Here is a 25,101-nt window from a genome sequence, read left to right as displayed (position 1 = left end):
TTTACTCTACCACTGAGATGCAAATCTACAGCCTAGGAACTTTTCCTTGAGAAATGTCAAGCTTCTATGATCTATCATCAATATTCTTGAAATATTAACCCTCTCCCCCCCCACACGCAACTTTTTTTCACATAACTTTAAATATGAAAAAGACATTTTTTTACTCTTCATTTCTAAAACAGGTGGCCCACTTTGACTCTAACCTGCAAAAAGGAGTAAATTAAAGACTGCCACATTTCAGCAAAGAAGATGGGGAATGTTATAAAGCCACTGAAAATGTTTCCTTAAGATTGCAAGAATACTTCCCATTTAACTATTCCTTACAGAGATTATTATGGGTTTTGCTTATAATATGTGCAACACAGACAATCTTTCAGAATGTACAATGGGTTAAATCTTGAAAGTCTTTTTGCTTTTTATGCATTACTTATTTATTCACACAAAATTAATGGGGTTTTACCTAAGTAAACACTGAGTGTAAGAGACTCAGAACTTGGCCCAGTATAAAGACTTTCCCATATCATACAATTTAAAATAAATGTGTTAGTAGTATTGCAAATAAATACAAATTACAGTGTATTTCTCTTGAAAACCTTATTTAAATATTGTCTTAAATTTTCTTAACCAATGCTCTATCTAAATCGAAATACAGGACTATGTAGCACTTTAAAGACTAGAGATACCATACATTAAAGATGTTGAAAAAACTTCAACCCCCTCCCTAAACAAAACAAAAACAAACTCCCAAACCTTTCAACTTACAGAAATGTGACCCATGGGGATTATAAAATCCATGTAATTACCTGCTGCAGGATCTGTAACTGCTTGACTGGTGACACCAGATGGTGGTTCTTGAAGCTGGTATGTTGCATTTGTGGAAGGTGGTGTTGGGCTGGTGTTGCTGCTTGTCATATAATGTGAAGGGTATGATGAACTATTATAATACTGTGCATACTGACCCTGGCCAAAACTAGGATAAGATGGATATTCCTACCAGAGAAAAAGCAACATCAGACTTTTCTTTCAAGGTTTTGCTACTTTTTAGTATACATTCCAAAATATAAGTAAAAACACATGTCTGTGTTCCACTGTCTTCACTGGACTTTACACAGTAGAGATGACAAACATAAGATTGTAAAAGCAAACCTAACTTTCACATACTTTTAGTACATTTTCTTGCACAAACAGAATATGAGATATACTATTGTAATTATATAGCTTGTTCTTTTATCGGGTAACAAGTAAGGAAAAAATTCCCTTGAAACGACATTCTCTTTCTTAGCAAAATCTCCTGAGCTCAGTATTTTCGAAGGGCAAGCACTGGATAACTTGCTCGTGTGAAATACAGTTTTGCCAAACTTTCATTTAATTTTATGTATGAATTTACCTGCTGTGAACTATTAAATCCAGTAGAATTTGTGAGTGAATTATTTCCTGCATATATTCCTGATGATGTTGTAAAGCTGCTCCCTGAAATGAAATTATGTTAATTACTAAAACACTCTTTCGGAAAATAACTTCATCACAGCAAACTTGGAATACTTCCCACATGTTGGCCACTATGGTTGTCATCAATATAAACATGTAGAAACAGGTCAAGTTATAATTCATTATTTCTGACCCCCTACATTTCATTACGTAGTTATTGTTTAAGAAGAAAAAGTTAGTCTGATGGAACAGCTGAAATGTGCAGAATGGAATAGGAACAAATTTAGAAATATCTTTGGTTTGGTCTCATGTAATGTCTGTCAGACTTTATGTATTTAACACTTGACAAGTGCAAAGTAAAGCACATTGGAAAAAAAGAATCCCAACTACACATACACAGTGACAGTATCTGTTACCATTAAAAAGGAGACTCTAGAACAAGGGTGAGCAATAATTTTTTTTGGGGGGGGGAGGTCACTTCACGATGGCAGTGATTGTGAACTACCCCCTGAATGGGCATGGCCTTGGGTGGAAGGTGGCTATTCCCTCTAGGTGCAGCTTGTCCCTGGCAGGGGGAGGAGACTTTGTATGCTCCCCCACCCTCAGGCCCTGATTGGCCTGGAGATGGTGGAGCTATCACAAAGTCTTTGCCCCTCACTCCTGCCCTGGTCAGGGGCACACGATGCGTAGAGGGAGCTGCTAGCTGTTTTGAACAGTTGGCATTTCCCTCTGATGCCGTGTGCCCCTGGTGGGGGGAGGAGACTTCCCCCCTGCTCCCAAGTCTCAATTAGCCTGGGGGTGGGGAGTGGCAGGGTGGCCACTGGCCGGATCAAACTGCTTGGTGGGCGGGATTCAGCCTGCGGACCCTCTTTTGCCCACCCTGTCCTAGAATCACTTTGAGCACTTCAGCACAATCCACGGCAGTCAAAAAGGCTAACTATGATAGGAACTACTAAGGAAAGGGATAAAAAGTAAGATCAAAGGTATCACAATGCCACTATAGAAATCCAGGGCATGCTCACACCTTGAATACTGTGTCCAGTGCTCATTGTCCCATCTTAAAAAAGGATATAAGGGAACTGGAAAAGTTTCAGAAAAAGGCAACATACATGATCAAGGGATGAAATGGACTGCCATACAAGAAGAGATAACAAGGACTAGGACTCTTCAGCTTTGAAAAGAGGCAATTAAGGGAGGAATATGATAGAGGTCCTGAATCATGAACGCTGTGGAAGGAGTGCATACGGAGGGGTTATATATTCTTTTCCACAACACAAAAGCCAGGTGGCACGTAACTAAATAAGCGGCCAGTATGTAACAGACAAGACAAAATATTTTTTTCACATAATGCACAATTAACCTATAGAATTCATTGCCATGGGATGCCGTGAGGCCAAAAGTATAACTGGCTTCAAAAAAGAACTAGATAAGTTCACAGAGGACAGGACCATCGAAAACTATTAGTCAGGATGAACAGGGAATGCATCCTCATGCCTCGGGTGACCCTGAGCTTTTGACTGCCAGAAGTGAAGAGGAGGGGAAAACATGGGAAGATCACCCCAGTTGCCACGTTCTGTACACTCCTCCTGAAGCTCTGGCACTGTGGGGGAGAAGATACTAAGGTAGATGGACCATTTGTCTGACCCAGTTATGTTCTTATTAGAAGACTTACCCAGGGTTGCCCAGGTCTGGTCCAGGAGTGGGGAAGGGGCTGTGCAGGTCTCCTGCTGGTACTCCTTGAGCCTGGTCTAGGGCCAGGTGGGGAGAGTGGAAGCTTCTGTCCAGTGCTTCCCAGGCCCATCCCAGGGGATGGAGGAGGGTCTAAGCAGGCCAGCTGGCCTGGGGAGGCAGAGGGGTGGCCCGGTGGGAGGTGTCTGGCTTTTGTGGGGTGAGGGTCAGGGCTGGTGGTGGTGGTGGGGGGGAAGTGCAGCACTGAGGGAGGAGTTTGGGGCAGAGGAGCCACTTACTTGGGCCAGTAGCTGGCAAGATCAGTCCCCAGCTAGCCTCACCCTTCTTGGTGTACCTGTCCCAGTGATCACTATAGCATCCCGCCTCTCTGCCCCCTTGCTTTCCATTTTACGGAAAACAATTGAATTCCAGGCACATCCCATTGTCCTGGCACAGCCAAACTTTGACCTTGCTTTAAGTTAGGATAAGAGAAAGCTGCATACCAAATCTGGTGGTCCCAGCTGTTACCGTTTAGATAACAAACAGACTTACAAAGAGACAGACAGATGGACTCAGACAGACAAATCTCTAATATATATATAAAATAAAGTATAAATATATAAAGTAATGAGCTTTTAAAGTTCTTTTTTCAAAAAACAAAACAAAACCAAAACAATAATGCAGTACCCACAAGCCTGATTCTGAGGGCCACAGGAGTTTGGGTCTGCGGCTCATTTCAGAATCAGGCCAAACACTGCCACCAGTTGAGAGCTGACATTGTTCTCACTCCTTTAGAAACACAGATGAAGACTCAGTCCCTGCTATAAGCAGCTTACAAGCTTGTCCAGTTGTGAAAGCTATTACGGTTCACTAATTGATCCTAGGTTTCCTTAGGCAGTAAACCTTTTCAAAAAGGGTTATTGGCCATGACACCAGGAAAAATAAATATACTACATGGACTATCAACATAGGTGCCAAAGACTGAATGAACACACACTTCCTCACCACCAGCCACCATAGATGAACAGATGTTTAATGTCTAATTCGAGGAGCAGTGGCTCTAAAAGGGCAGCAACCCCATTTCAAATGGATTGCATTCACTGTGTATGCACCCAGCTGCAACACTGCTGCAAGGTGAGACACATGGATACACAGGGACTTTGTATGGCAGAACTGCAGAAGTTGCACTGGCAGAAGGAAAAAGAATACAGAGAAGCTGCAAATTAATCTGTATTGTTTATTTATAGCTTCCCCTTCTTCAACTCAGTTTTGAAATATAATGTAAATAAAGATATACGTGACCAAGGGAGAAGAACCTAGGGCAAAATAAAACAGAAAGAGGGGCGTATGAATTCATTGCTCCCTTGCACTGCCAAACATTATACTATTGGCTAAATTGCCACTATCAAAATCATAGTGACCACAAAAATTGTTGAGAATGTTTGTGGTGCAATTTGTTGACATAATCCTGTGATTTAAAAAAAGAGAAACAGTACAGCCTTGGTGGTTCTAATGCTGTTACAGATTTGGATTAAAAAAGAAATGATGAGATGAAAATAGTAAAAACATACTCTGAACTATTTTCAGGCTTAGGAAAGCAGCATTTCTTGCATATCTAAAATATACATTACCTTCAAGGAGTACAGATCTGGGTGCTTGCTTCCCCCCGCTTTCCCCAACACATACACTTTTTAAGCTCTCCAGCAGGAACAATGTATATCCACAAAATCATGGGGCAAAAATACTAAAACGATTCAAGTGTGAATGTTAATAAAAAAAACCTGCATACTCTGTGGCCACCAAAGACCTCGAATGTATTGGGTGTAGAGGAGGTCTAACAGTGTTCTGAATAAAAATACAATTTAGTGTAGTGCAAGAGACAGTAACCATAAGAAACACTTTTTCCTATAAACCTTTATTGCTTTTTACTATTACTGTGGGGGCTGTACAATGGTTGATAAGAATCTTATAAATATATGAGCTAAATCAAACTGCTTTGGCAGTAGAGTTTGCATCCATGATTAGCACAATGTACAGAGAAACAGTACTAATGGAAAAAATACAAGAATTTAAATTTCATTGAAAGTTTAAGGATCAACACTGTTTTTTACACTGTAAGCCAAAGAGCCAGAATGAAGATGTGAAAGTTTTCTAGCTTTTTTTATTTTTTTTTTACTTCCATCAATGCCACATTTAGAGAAAATGTTATTTTTAACAAAAATTCAATGATTTAGAAACACATCTACAAGCATTTCAGGATTGTCATTCAAATTATTCTAAAAAAAATACAATGCCTCTCATATTTTAAAAGTTTTTTAGTTACTACGTTATCTTTTCACAATGTGTGTTGGCAGAAAATGTACAAGAGCAAACAAAAAAAAGGAACTGCACTCTGGTCAACATATCACCCTCCCCCCCAAAAAACAACAACCACCCCTCTTTCATCCTATGGCCAGTATTGTCTCCTATGGAGGAGAAGTGGGGGCCTCATAGACCGTAACAAACATGAAACAGGTTTCTTATAAACTGCTGTGTGGGCCACCCAGGGCTACTAGCCTAAAGTTATTTTTACAATACTTCAATTTTGCCACATTTTTGATCAGTTGTGTCATGGCACAAAGCATAATCTTCTTGTATTAGATGAACAAACAAAGAGCCATGAATATTTATGAACTATACAGACTTACTTTAACAAGCTGGCCAACTACAGGACTTCTAATGTGATAAAGCTGTAAATTGCAGGTCAAAGGTCTAATTTGCAAAGAACAAGGACCCACATTAAAGCTAGAAATCTCAGTCAGTATATGAAGAATACTGGAACCGGCTGGGACTAGTATGCAGCTCCCATGTGTAGAACTTTTCTCCAGTACTTCTATGATAGGCAGGACATCAACCCCTGTGTATTTTCTACAGAAGTCCACTTGATTTCCTTTATCAACCTCCTTGCCATAGGGTATGTCTATCATCAGGGCACAGTATATACATGGGAGTATGTCTACATAGAAAAGTTATTTCAGAAGAACGGCCGTTATTCCAAAATAACTATGTCAGTGTCTACACAGGCATTCCGTTATTTTGAAATAATTTCGAACTAACGGACGGCTTATTCCAAAATCTGTAAACCTCATTCTACGAGGAATAATGCCTATTCCAAAACAGCTGTTTCGAAATAAGGCATGTGTAGAGGCTCTTCTGCTATTCTGAAATAGCCTCTCCCCAGGGCCATTCTAAGTTATTCCTCCTGGGACTCTAAATCAAGATAGCATGTTGACATTAGAGAAGCCTGCCCTAGACTAAATTCTAGGCTTCTCTGTAGTGTAGATGTGCTCTTTCGAAATAAGCTATTTTGGAATAACTATTCCGGAATAGCTTATTTCAAAATTGATGTGCAGTACAGGCAGTCCCCGGGTTACGTATAAGATAGGGACTATAGGTTTGTTCTTAAGTTGAATTTGTATGCAAGTCAGAACTGGCTCCAGATTCAGCTGCTGCCACTGAAACTGACCAGGGGCTGACTGCAGGAAGCCGGAGGCAGAGTTGCTCTGCCCCCAGCTTCCTGGAATCAGCCTGATCAGTTTCAACAGCTGCTGAATCTGGAGCCTGGGACAGAACAGCTGGGGCGCTGCCCGGTAGGTTCCCACAGGACCAACCCGGCAGCACCCCAGCTGCTCTACCCGAGGCGTCCCGCAACAAAAGCCTGGCCTGCTGGGGGGGGGGGGCGCACTAGCTGCGCCCCCTCCCCCCCCCAGCAGACCAGGGAGATCTGAGCAAAGCCGCACAGGCGGAGGAACCCCACCGCCCGTGTGGCTTTGCGCCTTTGCTCCCGAGCAAAGCCGCACAGGCGGCAGGATGCCGCCTGTGTGGCTTTGCTCCTGTCGCCCTGGACCTCCCTCTCCCCCCAACAGACCAGGGACACCCGAGCAAAGCCCCGTTCGTAAGTGCGGATCTGACGTAAGTCGGATCCGCGTAAGTCAGGGACTGCCTGTATAGACATAGCCTGGCAGAAGTTGGGTTTTTCCCTGGACAGCTGTACTCTGAAGACCAGATGGGCTATTTAAAGTCAAAGTTTCTTTCTCTTTCTTATACTGTTTAAAACTCCTTGGCAAACTCTCCCCCTATTTGCCCAAGTGACTTCTTGGCCAACCAGCACAATATTTTTAAACTCCAAAATATTAACTAAATTCCATAACATTTACTTTTTTATGGATGAATTCCCAACCCCATTAGTTAGTATATTCTGAATCATAACAATTTGTAACTAAAAGAGCAGCCCCACACATAAATTTAAAATCAGTACAGCTGAATGATACATTGATACAAAGTAATATACACAATTACATACAGAAAAAGGTGTATATTTACTTTTTTAAAAAACAGAATTGCTTAGTTCCAAGTGTGGTCCTTCTCTCCGCTTTTGATCCCTTTACATTTTCTAACCTCCGACCCCAGCATTCTCCCTATTCCATTTATTCTGACTGAGCATTCCCCACAAACATACTCTCAGTTCAGAAACTATGGCTCAGGCCTACAGTCTTTATTCAAGTGAGTGGTCATTTGCCACCAATGACACGGCTTACATGACTCAGAGCCCAAGGACCATATTTCAGAGTTCTTATCAAAAGGGGAGTGAGAAGCAAGGTAGTTAAGAACAAATAACTTCCCATCTCTGAAAGTAAGAATGAAAAATTCAAAACAAACAGAAGCCTGAGTCCCAAGATAATGTCTGTGCAGATACTAGTACAGCCATATGCCTCATAATTTTCAAATTTGGCAGCTTTTCCCTTAGTTGTTGTTTAGCTACTCACCCTGCCAGAATTTCAGTACACACAGGAAAAGCATTGTGCTACACATGCCCTACAGATACAGCATATTTATAGTCCTATTTGCTTCAAATGGGAAGGGTTAGCACAGGGGACTCCATATAATTTATGTGCTATAGGTGCATGTAGTAATCCTGATACAAAGTAGGGAGAAGGCATGGAGCAGTGCAGGCATACCAGCAGTTCAGGGTTATCTGCAGCCTTACCTGCAACAGATAGGGATACCACAGTGGTCCCAGAGTCACCAGTCTGGGGAGCTCTTTATGGGGGAGACATTGGGATCTATAATGTTGATCTAGTGCTCCGAAACCCCACTACTGGGATGAAGACCTCCAAGGAAAGGCTGCATTAAGAACCTGCTCATGCACTCACAGAGAAGAGGGAGAAAATAAATCTCTCCCCTCTGTGGAAGTCTCTGCACAAACACCAATGACTGGGTTTTGTGTGGGGAAAGCTTCATTCCAAACTTAAATAACAGTTTCAGCTTTGAAACTGCTGAATTTCTAGAACTAAAATTGTGAAAGGGAAACAAATATTCTTGTTTATTCCTTGCACCGATTAAGTCAGACTGAACAGTTAATAGATTCACAGACACGAGGATAAGAAGGGATCACTGGGATCATATAGTCTGAGCTCCTATATAACACAGGTCATAGAACTTCCCCAAAATTGTTCCTAGAAGTCAAGAAATATTTTTAAAAGCCATTTAATCTTGATTTTAAAATGGTCAGTGATGGTGAATCCATCATGATCCTGGGTAAATTGTTCCAGAGGTTAAACATACACACCATATTTCTGGTCTCAGTTTGTCTTGCTTCAACTTCCATCCTTATGACCCTGTTATACCTTTGCCTGCTTGACTCAAAACCATTATGCACTCTTCCCTGTGTAGTACTTAGAGACTGTACTCAAGCCACTCCTTAACCTTCTCTTTGTTAAGATACATTAATTAAGCTATTATTTATTCTAAGGCATATTTAATCATTTCTATGGTTCTTCCAAATAGAGAAGCAAAATAACCTCTCTACCCCTAAATACATGCACATTAACTACAATCCCCCCATGAAGATCTATCCCTCAACATTAAGATAGTTCAAAGTTAAATTAACCTAATTAAAAGATACACTAAAAAGATAAGGACAAGAAAAGTGTTGTGTCGAAAAACCCTATAAAATATTGTTTACTGTGGGTTTGTCTGGATTTAGTTTGTAGTAGGGATGTGAATGTTTACCCAGTTAAATGGTTAACTGAACATGTGAGGCTAACCAGTTAAGGTTAACCAATCTGGGCGAGAGCAGCCTTCACTCTTCATTTTTCTCCTTCTGGTCAAAACAAAATTGTGGCCTGTTGTTCTGACTTCTCCTTGTGGGTGTCTAGCCATCACTTTAAGTTTCACCATACAAAAGAAGAACTTCAAAGCCGCTCTCTTCTAAGTCCCTGTACGTACCACCATCATCCTCCCTGTCACTCACTCTCGTAAACCTTATCTTTGATCGAGTTCTCTAGATCTTTCCATCCAGGCAGTTTTTAAATCTTGCTGCTGCTGCTTAGATAATATCTTTAATATCCGTCCTTTCCTCTTCATCCACACTATTAAAGCTCTTATCCATGACCTCATCATTTCAGGTTTCCAATATTTCAAATTCCATTCTCTGACACATCTTGCCCTTCTTATATCCAAACAAAAACCTGCTGCAAAGGACATTTCCCTAGCTCATCATTTCAATCATGTCATCATTCCTTTTCATCCCCATTCACTGTATCACTTGCCAGTTTTAGTTATCACCTCCCATACACCACTGCCAGGTTGTCTCTTGCCTGTGCTTTGCTAATGATGCCAGTTTCTATCGCTCATTTGTAAATTTTCCAACAAGTAGCTTCTCACTGTTTCCCATGGAACTTCCTATAAACAGCTGGCAAAACCTCTCTAATTGCCCTCAAACCCCTCCTTAAAGTTATTCTCTGCCATGATGACTACAAAAATCTCAATAATAGTTAAGCATCTGGGATGCTGTGACCACTGTCTATCATGCTAACTAGCATCATCTCATTCTCATACTGTTTTGCTCCACAGTGTTTTATTCATCTTAGATTCCAAAAACCAGATTCTTAAATATATCTACATGTCTAGCTTCCAAAGGTCTTAGATGCTTAAATACCTATAAAAATCTGGCCCTAAATTCTTTGGGGCATGGATTGAATTTTTGTGAGGTAGCTATACAATGCTGAGCACATTAAGGTCCTGATGCATGACTGTGGCACCAAAGCACTACTGAAATACAAATTGTTAACACCACCAGCAGCTCTACCACCACTATGCTCTTCAGCACAAGTATTTCCTAGTGAGAATGGATTATATATTTTATTGACAGACTCTGCTTTCTGGGAATTCCTTGTATAATCACCCATGAGTATTCTGAACTCTTACTCCAGCAAGTTAGTCTCCTTCAGTTCTGATGATATGGCCATCATTGGACAGTAAAACCAATACCTGGTTTTCATTATTCCCATTTGGGCTAGAACGCTTTTAATTACCATATAGATAAAAGTAAACATACTAATTTGGCTCTGGCTTGTCTCCTGCCCGCTGGGATGCAGCGTACCTAGATCTATACTTAAGAAGCTATGTGTCAGATGATTACCTTTTCAATACTGCAGCTGCTCTGCTGAATCTGAACTAAGGGTTGGCTCAATACTCCTTAAAAGCTGTCAAACGTAAGTCAAGCCTTGTCCACTTAATCCAGTAATGCATGTCTGCTTCAGAACATCTGATAGAGAGTTAATTACATGTAGAAACTGTAAGAGGTATCATAAAAACTGATGCCAACATTTTCTGAAACAGCCTTCAATTTTGGGAGCCTGAGGCATGCATACCCTTCTTTTCAAAGGTGCATAGCCCCAACAACTCCTACTAATTGCAACTGAAGAATGTGTACTCTGCATCTCTGAAAATCAGGTCAAAGATGTTCCATATTTGGCACACAAAACAAGAGGCCACGTATAAAAATTTTGGCCTGGATGGATGGTCAGATTCGAGAACTAACCACACTCAGTCAGTGAATAATGGAGGTAGAAATATGCATGCTAAATTTATAACACAGAAGAAATGTATTTTAATGACATATTTAAAACAAGCAAATAAGCACATCTAGAAAAATATAATTAACAATATTAGCACATATAAAGCTTCAAAATACTATAAAATGTTAACTAACTCATACAAAGGCTCTGAAATGAATAAAAAATACTTACTTGTTTTAAAGATAGAGAAAACAGACTCAGGTATTAAGTTAACTCTTGTCACTTCCTATATTCATAATCATGACATTTTTTTCCAGTACTATGCTCTGAAGCACATAAATTCATATTTCAGAAGATAAAATTATTTGTCGTAATGAGACTAGAGTATCAACATTAAAACGCTAGTTTAATCATTAAGGGTGAAATTTTCGTTAGTACAGAGGGTTGGCCTGACTCTGCTCCCATTAAAGTCAGTGGGAGTTTTATCACTGAGAGTAATGACAGCAGAGTTAAGCCAATGCTAGACACTTTTGAAAATTCTATCCTAAACTGTTATTTGTTTTATTCTAAAAGGAATAATGAATAGAACAATGAAACTATAAATATAATACATATGTATACACACCTTGCATTTGGTAGCTATATGGTGCCTGTCCTGGCTGTGGAGTGCTAAAGCTTGTCCCATAGCTAAGAAATCCTGTCTGTCCAGGTGACTGTGATTGTGACAATCCACCTTCTGTCTTGATGCCTGCCCACAATGCACCTAAATCAGTTAGTGATAGCAAATCTATTTGTTCATATTCAAACACTGACAGAAAATAAATTCACATAATTAGCAGTACTTTAAACATACACCTGCTTAGTAATCACTGCATGCATTTTTGTAATGGTGCTAGCACTATGTGCAGTGGAGGTAAGGAAGAGAAGCTGCAGGTTAATGTCAATTCACCAGTGAAGTTTCAGCTCAAAACTGTGGTATTTAAAAATAAAAAATTGCAAGAGAAATGAATATATGGCAAGTTGCCCTTTATAGAAAGTTGCATATATTTTTATTCATTTCCTGCCAACTCAGTCAGAAGCTAACATTTCCATAAGTTCATGAATTTCATACATGGCAGAACACCAATTTCATATAGTTTCAATGAAGTGTAACATAACACACTTTTTCATTACATAACAATTGAGATTTGCATTCTGTAATATTTATGGCTAAAGGATTAAACAGACCTACATTTAACTACACAGCTCCAAAGAGGCTTTTACAGTATTTTAAAAAGAAAAACTTTTTAAATTTTTAAGTTATTAAATTAGGCCTGTTAGCACATAATATGCCTTTTCAAAATTGATGTGTACTGTAAAACATACACTCTTTTAACCAATAGACCAAAATAGACACACAGGATGCTAAATATGCCTGAGAAAGGAACTCTCAGACAGGGAAGATACAGCTAAGCTTCATTAATCTGCACTAATGACAGGAAAAATCTTTTAAAATTATGCTATAACAATATTCAGGCTGATCCAACATCTAGTGAAATGTAAAGACTTGCACTGACTTCATCAGGCTTTGGATCAGGACCGAAATGTATGAGCAATAGATATGAGGAATAGACATCACAAAAAAATCACATTATCTGGACAGCATAGTTTAATTGTAGCTAATAGCGGTATTTCACAATGCATAGTTTACAAAAATAATAGTCTTAGAAACATAGTAATAATATGAGTAATGTAAGACTAGACTCCGATCTTATTGCAGCTGTCTGTGATTACCTCTTTGCTCAGAGGCCACCACTATTTGGGGTGAATTATAAAGTGTGGATGAGTAATACTCATTTGTAAATGACAAACTATAAATCCATTTACCTTTTGGGTCAAGTCTTAAAAACTCAAGTCCTATGATGTGTAAAGGGGAGAGGTGCCAAAAGTCATTACACTTATACAATATGCAGTTATGTCCTACATGCATGACTGCATTTTTTTCATGTGCTCCTGAGACACCCATTTTGAAGTTATGACCCTTCATTTTTTTTATAATTCCTTCTGCATAACTGCCAAAGTAATTTGTGTTTAAATAAGGGTTGTTTCCCCTCGCTTTTCCCTTTCCGCTTCTATTTCACCCTGCAATTAAATTTTAATGATGAATCTGACATATGGTCCCACTGTGGAACTTCCACTTTATAGTGCTGGTATCAATAATTCCCAGGGACATTACCACATCTTTTATAATTCAACAGATCATAGAAATGCTTATTTGATTTTTTTAATTAGTTTAAATTGAGATCAACTTTAGAAATTTTAGCCCTTGCTTCAATCCCAGTCTCTGAAGGGAGCATTTCTCCTAGTTCATGTCCCTTCCAACATAGTGCAGAAAAGGGACTTTGACAGACAGAAGACGGTAGATAATGTGCCACTGATAGCTTCCAGTTCTGGCCCTTTTGCAGACTCTTACGGAGTAGGGAGAGAAAACTTTTCCCTCGTGACTCCCAAAAACTCCCTGCATGCTTTCTTTCAGTGTTTTCACTGACCAGCTCTTCTTCTCTTTTCACTAGTCTAGACATGCAAGGAAATATAAGAAGGTGTTGTTGTGAAGGTACTATCAGGATCAAGGGGGAGAAGAAACTGGTGAACATACCACTATGGGAACACACAGGCAGACAGCAGTAGAGTGATTCAGGAAATGAAAAGCTACACTTCTCCAGTCTCCTCAGTAGCTCTGCAAATATACCAAAGGCAGCAGCTCCCTTGGAACCACTTGTCAGTGGTATTTCCTTCCACTCCACTTCCTGCTTCCATGATTTCAGCATGATGGAGATGTAAAAGGTGAGAAAGAGATAGACTGGACCTTTTCCTGGCAGATATTTAAATAGTGCTGTGAGTGGTGCTCCCTCTGCCTTCAGAGCAGCACCTTCCCCACAACTGCCTTAATTGGGAAATTGAGAAAATGCTGGGATTTTAATTTTCCATCTCAATTAAAGGTGACATAAAAATTAATAAATATCATCTGGGATTTTTGATGATGTGGTCTTTCAAATTTTGAAAAAGTGCATCTTCAGTAAGTCCCATGTCAGGTTTAAACTATAAACTTACATCAATGTAAATACATCGCTCAGGAGCATGAGAAATCCCTGAGGACTTCTCCCCTTGCTGGAGCTACTGCCTCCCATGGAGGTAGATTAACTACACTCATTGGCACAGTAGCATCTTTACAAAATGATGCCACATATAGATTTGGGAGGAGAATGTTGTCTTTAATAAGACTCAAGTTCTGCTTGCTTTGTGCACATAGCAGTTCCATTATCTGCAGTGTGATCTATCATGTGAACACCGACTGCACAACTGGGGCTTAAAGATGTACTTAAATGTATCTATACATGAGTAAATACCCTTATGTCAACTCCCACACTATGGCTATGTCTAGACTGCAGAGTTTTATTGGAAAAAGATACGCAAATTGTGAATCGCAATTTGCGTATCTTTTTCTGCTATTTTTTCCCCCTGGAAGAAACTTTTCTGAAATTTGGCCCATCTACATGGGGACAAATTTCAGAAAAACCTTCTGTTTTGGAACATCTCTTATTCCTCTCACCAAGAGGAATACACAGATGCTGAAAGAACGCACTCACTTTTTCAGAAACGTTTCCAAAAAAGCAGACACGTTCCCTGGACACGGTAGAGCTTTTCCGGGATACCAGAGGTATCCCAGAAAAGCTTTGCAGCCTAGACACAGCCTATGTTTGTTTCTTAATAATAGTGTCAAACTACAAGGTAAGAGACACTTTGTTGAACACTGAGATGGACATGTAGGAAAATAAAAAAATGCAATAAGACCTATGGCTTAGTCAGTTTTTCAGTTTTTAAAAGAAGTGGTTGGCTGGGGCAGGGGAAAAAAAGCAGCAAGAGGCTAGATAGGCATGGTAGCCAAACCAGCTAGCAGCAGCCAAACTGAGCAACTCACACACAGAGCACTGGTAACAGGAAGGCAATTAAACTGAGAAGGTGAAATTCAAGGCCCATTGAAGTCATTGCAAGTTGTACCACTGACTTTAATGAGACTAGGATTTCACACAGAAAGACCAAGGGAACCAAATAAACAATCATCTGGGCTGCCCAACCCACCACAAATAACCAAGGACCAATAGAGAAACAAGAGAAACATACCATTACAAAATGTAATCAGAAAAATATATTATCACTGAAAATATATCTTAAATATCCAAAGTTTTTAGATGTTTAAAATATATAGAAGAGAGTTGAAGTACATGAACTATGTTTCTAGCTATTTATTTTGTAATATATATCAACATATGCAATACTTATAGAAACAATGTGAAAAATGTAATTGGATTATATATCATCATAACATCAGCATTTCAAAGCCTTAATGGCATTTAATTCAAATTCCAAAATTACTCAAATTAGACTTCTTGGGTCAGATCCTCAGCAGATATAAGTCAGAAGACCTTGATCAGGTTCACCGAAACTACCCTAATTTATACCAATTTAGCATAAATCCCAATATTTCCCATTTGCCCTGGTATACACTTGGATTGCACAATTCTGACTGACATCAAGGGTATGTCTAGACTACAAGCCTCTTTCAAAAGAATCTTTCAAAAAAACCTCTTCCGAAAGAGAGCGTCTAGACTGCAACCTCTTCTTTCGAAAAAGTGAGCCGCTTTTTCGAAAAAGAGCACCTAGGCAGTCTGGATGTTCTCTTTTGAAAAAGCCCTGTTTGCATTCCAGAACACCTTTTTTCAAAAGAACACTTTCGAAAAAAGGCGTTCTTCTTCGTGAAAGAGGAGTACCGCCATCGAAAGAAAAGCCACGGTCTTTCGATTTAATTTTGAAAGAATGCGGCTGTAGTCTAGATGGAGGTGAAGTTTTTTCGAAAAAAGGCTACTTTTTAAAAAAAAAACCTGCAGTCTAGACACAGCCTAAGAGGAGTAAGAGAAGGCAGTACTAGCTCCTTAAATTTTACATTTCCCCTTTGTCCATTTCTAAAACCTTTAACCTATCTGTTTCCATGGTTTCAATTAAAGGCAGCATTAAAAAATAGAAATAAAAGATAAAAGCAAGTATTCCTTGGGAGATTATGAGAGTTGATGTGGATTTATCTGAGTCACATTTGTCATGTACATTCTTAATTAGACTCCAGTAAGTACATATACTAAGTTTTCCCCACAGCAAAAGGGAATGCAATGTACATTTTTTACTACAAACACGTGCATGAACAGTTGTCATATTAAATAGAGGAAAAACCCATTCTAAAGCTCATACAACCCTCTGGGTAAAAATGTTTACCTGAGAATTAATTAATATGGATACAGACTCTTACTCACCATAGGAAGGAATTCCATAGGGCTGGCCTGGCTGTGGGTATGTGGCATAAGCTGTAGCTTGCTGCATCCCTGTCGTAAACTGCGTCTGCCCATATGCAGCCATAGTTTGTGAGGAAGGGGTGGGGAGAATATGTGGGTATGGTCTGCTATTGATTACAAATGACAGAAAATACCATTTGTATTAGACATACAGATATTTGTCTTAATTGACAGTCTTATTATATACACATGGTCATCGACTGCAGGGGAGAACAGAAGCTCTTAAATAATCTTTAAAATACAAATTTAGCTAAAATAAAATCATGCACTTTGTCATGAATAAGCTTTCAGTTAAACTAAGACTGAGCAGAATAATCCAATCCTGATTCTAAATTAGGTTGCAATCTGCTTATTTATTTCAATTATCATTATTTAAATAAGAACACTTACTTGGAAGGATAAATCTGTGGCGGGGAGAACTGATGAGTTTGTCTTGGGCTGAAGCCACTGCTTCCAATTGCTGCCCAAGGAGAAAGGAAAGCACATCCAAATGTAAACCCACATATCTAAACTAAGTTTTAGTTTTTTGCTAGAGGAATGTCAGAATTTTAACTTGGTTTTAATTAAGTCCAAATATCTTCAATATTCTTACTTGGAAAGTAATGTTTCAATAGGGACAGGTACAAGTATAAGAATGCTCAATATTAAAAATTAAATTATTGAGTAAATTGCCCCTCTTTGTACAACTCCAGAGCAATAATTTATTTTTGCTTGCAGGCAGACAGCACTTTGATGGGAAGCAAATTATTCTCAAATAATTAAATGGAAAATATTTCCTTTCATATTTTCAAAGGTTTTTGATATTTCAGCACAATATTTTATTAATGTTTGGAATATCATAGACTCATAGAAATGTAGGTCTGGAAGAGATTTCAAGAGGTCATTTAATCCAGCCCTCTGTACTAAGGCAGGACCAAGTAAACCTAGACCAGTGGTTTTCAATCAGGGCTATATGTACTCCTAGGAGTATGCAGAGGTCTTCCAGGGGTTACACAACTCACCTAGGTATCTGCCTAGTTTCAGAACAGGCTACATAAAACACACTAGTGAAATCAGTACAAACAATAATTTCATCCAATGAAAGGTTTATATTGCTCTATATACTATCCACTGGAAAGGTAAGTATATACTTATATTCTGATTTATTTTATAATTATAGAATCAAACAGAGAAAGTAGGCAATTTTTCAGTAATATATACCAAAATACAGAAGCATCATAGTACACTGATTTTGCAAGCAAGTAGTTTTTAATTGAGGTCAAACTTAGGGTAGACAAAACAAATCAAATCAAATCATGACAAATCAGATTCCTGAAAGGAGTAAAGCAGTCTGGAAAGGATGAGAACCACTTACCTATAGGGTTTCCAGATGGTTTAACCAAAAATACCGACAATTCCCTCCTCCTCCCCCCCCCCAAAAAAACCCACTGGGTGGAAAAAATTCTGTTGAGGGGGAAAAAGGGGGGAAGGGGACCAAAGTTGTTGAACAAAATAAATAAATACCGTATTTTCCGGCGTATAAGACGACTTTTTATGCTAAAACACATCCCCCAAAAATCGGGGGTCGTCTTATACGCCGGGGCTTTTCCTGCCCCGGAGGACACAGACTGCGGGACCTCACGGTCCTGCCGCCCGTGTACTCCGGGGCGAGAAAAGCTGCTCCGCGTCTCCCTGGTCTGCAGCTTTGCTCCTCCGCCTCCCCGGCTTTGCTCCCGGTGCCTCTGGTCTGCTGGGGACCGTCTCCAGCAGACCAGGGACACCGGGAGCAAAGCCGCAGCCGTGGCGGGGTCCCGTGCCTCTGAGGCTTTGTTAACATCTTTCTTGAAGTGTGGTGCCCAGAATAGGCACAGTACCCACCTTACGCCTCATGAGTGTCAAGTAGAATGGAACAATTACTGCCCGGGTCTTACATACAACACTCCTGTTATTACACCCCAGATTGATTTAGTCTTTTTCACAACTGTATCACATTGCTTGACTCTCATTCGTTTTGTGATCTACTGTATTCCCTAGATCCTTTTAGCAGTACTACCAAATTATTCACTATTTTGTAGGTGTACATCTGATTTTTCCTTCCTTGGTTTAAAACTCCGCACTTAGAATCATAGAATAATAGGGCTAGAAGAGATCCCAAGGGGTCATCGAGTCCAACCCCCTGTCCAAAGCAGGACCAATCCCAACTAAATCATCCCAGCCAAGGCTTTGTCAAGCAGGAATGTAAAAATCTCTAAGGCTGGAGGTTCCATCACATCCCTTGGTAATCCATTTCAGTACTTCACAACCCTCCTAGTGAAATAGTATTTCCTAAATATCCAACCTACACCTCCCTCACTGTAACTTGAGACCACTGCTGCTTGTTCTGTTCTCAGTAGCGACAGATGGCAGCCTCTCTCCATCCTCTTTGGAACCTCCCTTCAGGAAGTTGAAGGCTGCTATCAAATCACCCTCACACTTCTCTTCTGCAGACTAAATAAGCCCACATCCCTCAGCCTCTTCTGGTAGGTCATGTGCTCCAGAGCCCTAATCATTTTGATTGCCCTCCACTGAACCCTCTCCAATGTGTCCACATCCTTTGTGTAGTGGGGGGCCAAGAATTGGACACAATATTCCAGATGTAACCTCACCAGTGCTGAATAAAGGGGAATAACTTCTTTAGATCTGTTGGAAATGCTCTTCATAATGCACCCGAATATGCCATTAGCCTTCTTGGCTACAAGGGCACACTGTTGACTCATATCCAGCTTCTCATTCACTGTAATCCCCAGGTCCTTTTCTGCCAAACTGCCCTCCAAACTGACTACTCAGCCAGTTAGTCCCCAGCCTGTAACAGTGCTTGGGATTCTTCCATCCCAAGTGCAGGGCTCTGCACTTGTCTTTGTTGAAACTCATCAGATTTCTTTTAACCCAATCCTCTAATCTGTGTAGGTAACTCTGGACCCTATCCCTGCCCTCCAAAGTATCTACCTTTCTCCCTAGCTTAATGTCATCCGCAAAGTTGCTGAGGGTGCAATCTATCCCCTCATACAGGTCATTAATGAAGATGTTGAACAAAACCGGCTCTAGAACTGATTCTTGGGGCACTCCACTTGAAACTGACCGCTAACCAGACATTGAGCCATTCATCACTACCCATTGGGACCGACAATCTAACCAGCTTTCTATCCACCTTACAGTCCATTTATCCATCCATATGTCCTTAAGTTGCTGGCAAGAATATTGTGGGAGACCGTATCAAGAGCTTTGCTAAAGTCAAGGTATATCACATCCACTGACTTCCCCATGTCCACATAGCCAGTTATCTCATCACAGAAGTTAATCAGATTGGTCAGGCATGACTTGCCAGTGGTGAATCCATGATAACTATTCCTGATCACTTCCCCCTCTTCCAAGTGCCCCCCTCTTCCCCCTCTTCAATTTCATCTTGTTGATTTTAGATCAATTCTCTAGATTGTAAATGTCATTTTGAATTCTAATTCTCTTCTGCTTGTGACCCCTCCTAGCTTGATATCAGCCACAAATTTTATGAACAGACTTTCCACTTCATTATCCAAGTAATAAATCCAAACGCTGAATAATACCATACCCAGGACAGACCCCTGTGGCACCCACTAAATACATGTTCTTAATTCAACAACAAACCACTCTTTGAATACGGTCTTTCATCCAGCTCTGTAACCATTTTATAGTAATTTCATGTAGACCACATATCATTACTTTGCTTATGACAATGTCATGTGATACTGTATCAAAAGTCTTACTACAATCGAAGATATATGACTTCTATAGTTTCCCCCTATTCTCTAGGTCAGTAACCCTAGCAATGAAGGAAATTAGTTGGTTTGGCATGATTTGTTCTTGACAAATCCATGTTAGTTATTATAACTTTATTATTGGGTGCTTATAAATTGATTGCTTAATAATCTGTTCCAGCATCTTTCCAGGTATCAAAGTTAGGATGACTGGACTATAATTTCCCTAGTCCTTTTTGTTCTTCTTTTTAAATGTTGATATTTTTACTGTGTCCTTCTTCACTCCTCTCAGACTTCACATGTCCTCCATGAGTTCTCAAAGATAACCACGAATAGTCCTGAGAATACATCAGCTGATCCACAGAATAAATTTTGTCTGGTCTTATTCACCTGACTATATCTATCTACTCTATAACCTTTTATTTCTCTGCTTTGACTTATGTTCCTCCCCTCCCCATTTCATGTTAATATTAATTGCGTCAAATACATGATCACAATTCATCTACTATTGAAGACCAAAGCAAAATAGGCATCAAACACCCGAGCCTCCTTGAAATCATCAATTATTAGCTCTCCACTTTCCCACTAAATAGAAGACCTTCACTTTCCTTTGTCTTTCTCCTGTTTTTAAAGTGTGTTGATATAAAACTTTTTCTTGCTACTTTTCATTTCCCTTATTATTTGTAACTTGTTTTGTGCCTTAGGCTTTTTGATTTCTTTTTTTTCTCCACCTTAGCAAACTGTTCATGTTTCCACTATCTTTATTCAAAGATCGGTACTTTATAAGAAAGTTTAAAGTATGTCTCCTGTTGAAAATATACAAGTAGCTCCTGGCCACCAAGCTTTGCTCCCCAGCTTTGGCTGCTGAGCTCTGAAGAAAGCATCCTCTCGGGTTACTATTTGGGTCCCATTTCTTCTCTATGTCCATGATATCTTTTGAGTCCCTCACTGGGAAGAAATCAATTTCAGGCTGAAACCTCCATAAAATATCTCACCCTGGGTTCAATCAACTAGAAAATTACATGCCTACTGTCAGGTATTTGGGATCAAATAAATCATACACAATGTACCACCTGATATAATTTCTGAGACAGTCAAGTTGGGCAGAATCTGATTTTGTCCTTATGAAGCATACAGATTTGTTTTCAGCACTACAGAACTATTTCTGAGTGACTGTTACCAAGAAAGTCAACATAAGAGGAACCAAGAAAAAAAAATCTTTATCTTATTTGTCTCAAGCCCAAAGAAAATACATTCCAGCCATATAATCTATGTGATGTACATTTATTACAAGACTGTAAATTTACAACCTAACAGGGTTCTCACACAATGTGCTTTCAAACAGCTGTGAAAAAATGGAGATATAAAATTAAGACTGTATTTTTCAGAGCAGTCAATCTATTAGTACCCAAATCTTCCAAGGACTGCTAAAGTTCATGTGATGGGCTCAACTGTTCCCTGCATCCAAGCTCTATTTTATACAGCAGAGGCTGTCATTGAATTAGTTATATCTGCCCAATTTGGCGCAGATCCAACATCTGTATTGGCCAGGATCCTCTGGAAGTTATGCCTATATATCTTACACCACAGAGGATCAATACAACAAGACTCTGATCTCCTACATATCCCTCAAATGTATCCTACACTGAGAAGCATGAATCTGCAGGCTATTATAAAAGGTGCCTCTGATGGGTTTATACCAGTTGGCAGCTCCCCTCAATCAGGGAATGAGTTGCTAGCTAGTTACAGCCAGAATCCATCTGCTTTGCCTTGCATGGCTCAACGGGGATAGAGTGTAATGTGCAACCAATTCCCAATCTTCTTCAGTTCAAAAATGTTACTTTAGAACTCTGAATGTGCTTGAAGTTATTATACGCAATTGTTGCCCATTCTTTAGCATATCAAGACACATCATCTGGTCAATTTTAGAAATTAATCTTTAAAGTTAAAATGAGTCTGCAATTACCATTATAATTACCATAGTTCTATCACATTGCTTTGCAACCATGCTTGCAAGTTATGAATTCAGAGGGAGGTCCAAATTCCACACAATAAAGACAGTAATATCGAATAACAGTGGCAGTTCACACATTTCAGATTAATGTGCAGCCTTTGCCCACCTTTTATAGACCTACTAGCGCAATAGGCAAATGTGAGTATCTGCACATTATAGGGAATAGCTAGAATTCAGGAAGCATCATAAAGATAAGCAAGAAGGGAGGATGGTTTTAGACTTTCATTCCATTTACAATGCAAACTAGAGCATGCAGATGTGGATCTAATATGCATCAGAAAACAAAACAAACCCTCCTCCCACCCATGACTTTGGGCCATAATAATGCCCAAATATTGAGTGCCACTCACAAGTTACTCATGGAGATCAATAATGATCTCACATCCCTTACTCAGGGACAACTCCTGTGAAGGCCAAATGGAATGAGCAAGCTACAGACTGTACAAACCTTTTATGTTTAACTGCACATAGGATTTAGACTGCGAGAGAGAAAAAATAGTAAGTGAAAAATGTCTTTATTTATGCCTTACCGGATCCTGAGAAATTGTCTAAAGACCCGTCTGCTGTAGTCGTAGCAATCTCACTGCTGCTCATTGGTTCTGTTTTAACTAGAAATATAAATAATACATATTCTAAGTGCTCCTAATATTCATGCACACATACACATGCACCCACATTATTCACAAAATATCACTAAAACACAACCTTCTAATAAATATTTGCTACCTGTATTTTTGTGTAAATATAAATACGCACACAAAAAGATCTGTTTCTGTCCCCAAGGAATAAGAGCAATTGTAACAAACAAAGATATCATCATGCATACATCAACCAATGAGTCCCCATGCAACTTTGTACAATCCTACTGTTGTTCTTAATTTTTTATAACCAACATATTTTAAGGTGTATATTGCCAATAATTCAGAGAGTCACTGTTTATAGGTTGCAGCAGTAAGTTTTCAGGAATGAGCTGAACGAGACAAAAATTGAAGCATTTTCTTCATGGGTTTCTTCCAAAGTTGTCTGAAAAGATTTTGTTCAAAATATTTTGATGGAAAGTTGGATTTCCATCCAAACAATATTTTCCATGAAAATTATATGAGTTCAGCTGAATATTTCAATAATTTGAAGAATTAGATATCTGACAACTAACTGGTTTTTTTATAGCTAAAACCAAATAGTTTTCTGTATTCAAATATTCATGGAAAATCAGAATTTTTCATGAAAAATTTAGACAAACTTCTCTTCAATTTTCACTGAAATTTTCCATGGAAAAAACCCCTATTTTCCAATCAGTTCTAATTTCTTTCTCAAAGAAGAAAATCTGCTCTGAATTGATTGTCCAACTATTGTCCGAAAGAAGAACAAGAGAGGTTTGATATGGTTTTAATCAGTCGCAACTTCTGGGCCCAGAGGTCTGAGCCTACCCAGCCAATAAAAGTGTACAGTGCTGGGAAGTCCCACTGACTCTGCGCTCCACATGGGTGCTTCTGGTTTGAAATGAGTCCCATGCTGGCCCCAGGTTCCATGCTGAGCTTACTCTTTGAAATTCACAAGAGCCCCCATTGGAGTCCCCAGCTGATCCTGGGCTCCACACTGCACTGCTGCTTTGAAATGCTGTGAGGAGCCTGATGCTAGGCTCCCCATGGCATTCAAAGCAGCAGCGCCACCCGGAGCAGCTGACTCTGGGCTCCGTGAAGTGCTGCTGCTCTTAAGTACCCCCCCTCCACTACCTCTATCTGATACAGGCAGCAAGGGGGGGGGGGGAGGCGCAACTAGTCATTCAATGACCACCCAATAGACTTCTGCCAGCTCTCCCTCTTTTTCCATCTAGGTCCCCCAGCCAATGTATTCCTAGGACATTACCACCCACACCCCTCCCTGACAGGAGAGTTAAGGTGGGCTATAAGAAGGAAGGATTGGCTCCTTGCCATACCATTCATAGAATCCCCCCCACCCTTTCTGTTCCTTTAACAAAGACCACCTTTTAAAATCCTTTACCAAATCATTTATCTGATCACCATATCCCTTTCTCATGGAGGACCTGCAATGGACAACTGCCACAAAGGGGCACCAACAGTTTGCTTAGTTTCCTCCTTCCCAAATGCAGTCAAGTTCCCAGACAACTCCCAATGCCCTCTTTTCAGAATGTTGTTTTGAAAAGTGACCACGTAAGAATAACTTGTTACTCAGCAACTCTTGTCGGTATTCAGCTACTTTGCTCCCTGGTCTAGCACCTTCAGGACTTGACCATTCAGACATGAGGGATTTGGCCATCCCACTGTGGTTCTGCATTTTAACTGTAGTAAAAGCCGGGCGGGCAGGTAGCCCAGCTCTTACTACATTTAAACTGCAGAGCCACAGCAGGGGTAGGTTCCGGACCTGGCACGAGCTGGAAATGAGCACTTCTTCCCTTATCGACTAATCGTGGAGTCGATAAAAATTCTAACAAGAAGCAATTCTAACAAGAACAAGAAGCGATGGGCTTAAACTGCAGCAAGGGAGGTTTAGGTTGGACATTAGGAAAAAGTTCCTAACTGTCATGGTAGTCAACACTGGACTAAATTGCCCAGGGAGGTTGTGGAATCCCCATCTCCGGAGATATTTAAGAGTAGGTTAGATAAATGTTTATCAGGGATGGTCTAGACAGTATTTGGTCCTGCCATGAGGGCAGGGGACTGGACTCGATGACCTCTTGAGGTCCCTTCCAGTCCTAGTATTCTATGATTCTATGATTAGTGCAATACCCGCTTCTCAACATCCCTACCTCCAGCCCAGCTTCCTGTGGGCTCCTGCCCCGGCGGGCAGCCCCGCTACCACTTACCAGGTCCCTAGCCCCACCAGGGGCTCATGGCTCCACCAGGCAGCCCCACTGCCATGTGCTAGGCTATGGCCCAGCTGCAGTGAGCTGGGAAGCCCAGCCGCAGTGAGCTGGGAAGCCCCGCTGCAGGGACATCCATGGTCTGGACAGTCCCAGTTTACATTGCTTCAGCCTGCAGTTTCTTTAGTGACAAAAATGT

The 25,101-nt window shown here is 40.1% G+C and overlaps 1 protein-coding gene across 20 annotated transcripts in view; it reads right to left on the bottom strand.

Moving 5' to 3' along the window:
• Nucleotides 1-25,101, bottom strand: part of EYA1 (EYA transcriptional coactivator and phosphatase 1) — a 229,512-nt gene that overhangs the window by 72,450 nt on the left and 131,961 nt on the right. For 15 of the 20 annotated variants that reach the window (XM_075920528.1, XM_075920531.1, XM_075920529.1 and 12 more), the window contains 6 exons: nucleotides 22,612-22,689; nucleotides 16,709-16,778; nucleotides 16,280-16,425; nucleotides 11,563-11,700; nucleotides 1,388-1,470; nucleotides 804-990 (listed from right to left, as the gene is read on the bottom strand). In XM_075920528.1, the coding sequence (XP_075776643.1) occupies nucleotides 804-990; nucleotides 1,388-1,470; nucleotides 11,563-11,700; nucleotides 16,280-16,425; nucleotides 16,709-16,778; nucleotides 22,612-22,689 (702 nt within the window). The remainder of the gene's footprint in view (nucleotides 1-803; nucleotides 991-1,387; nucleotides 1,471-11,562; nucleotides 11,701-16,279; nucleotides 16,426-16,708; nucleotides 16,779-22,611; nucleotides 22,690-25,101) is intronic. The other 5 variants (XM_014577732.3, XM_006131518.4, XM_006131514.4 and 2 more) reach the window with 1 other exon arrangement.

Source organism: Pelodiscus sinensis, chromosome 2 (genome assembly GCF_049634645.1).
Source record: "Pelodiscus sinensis isolate JC-2024 chromosome 2, ASM4963464v1, whole genome shotgun sequence".
Lineage (NCBI taxonomy): Eukaryota > Metazoa > Chordata > Testudines > Trionychidae > Pelodiscus > Pelodiscus sinensis.
The sequence above is the reverse complement of the archived record's forward strand: the minus strand, read 5'-3'. Positions and strand labels throughout refer to the sequence as shown.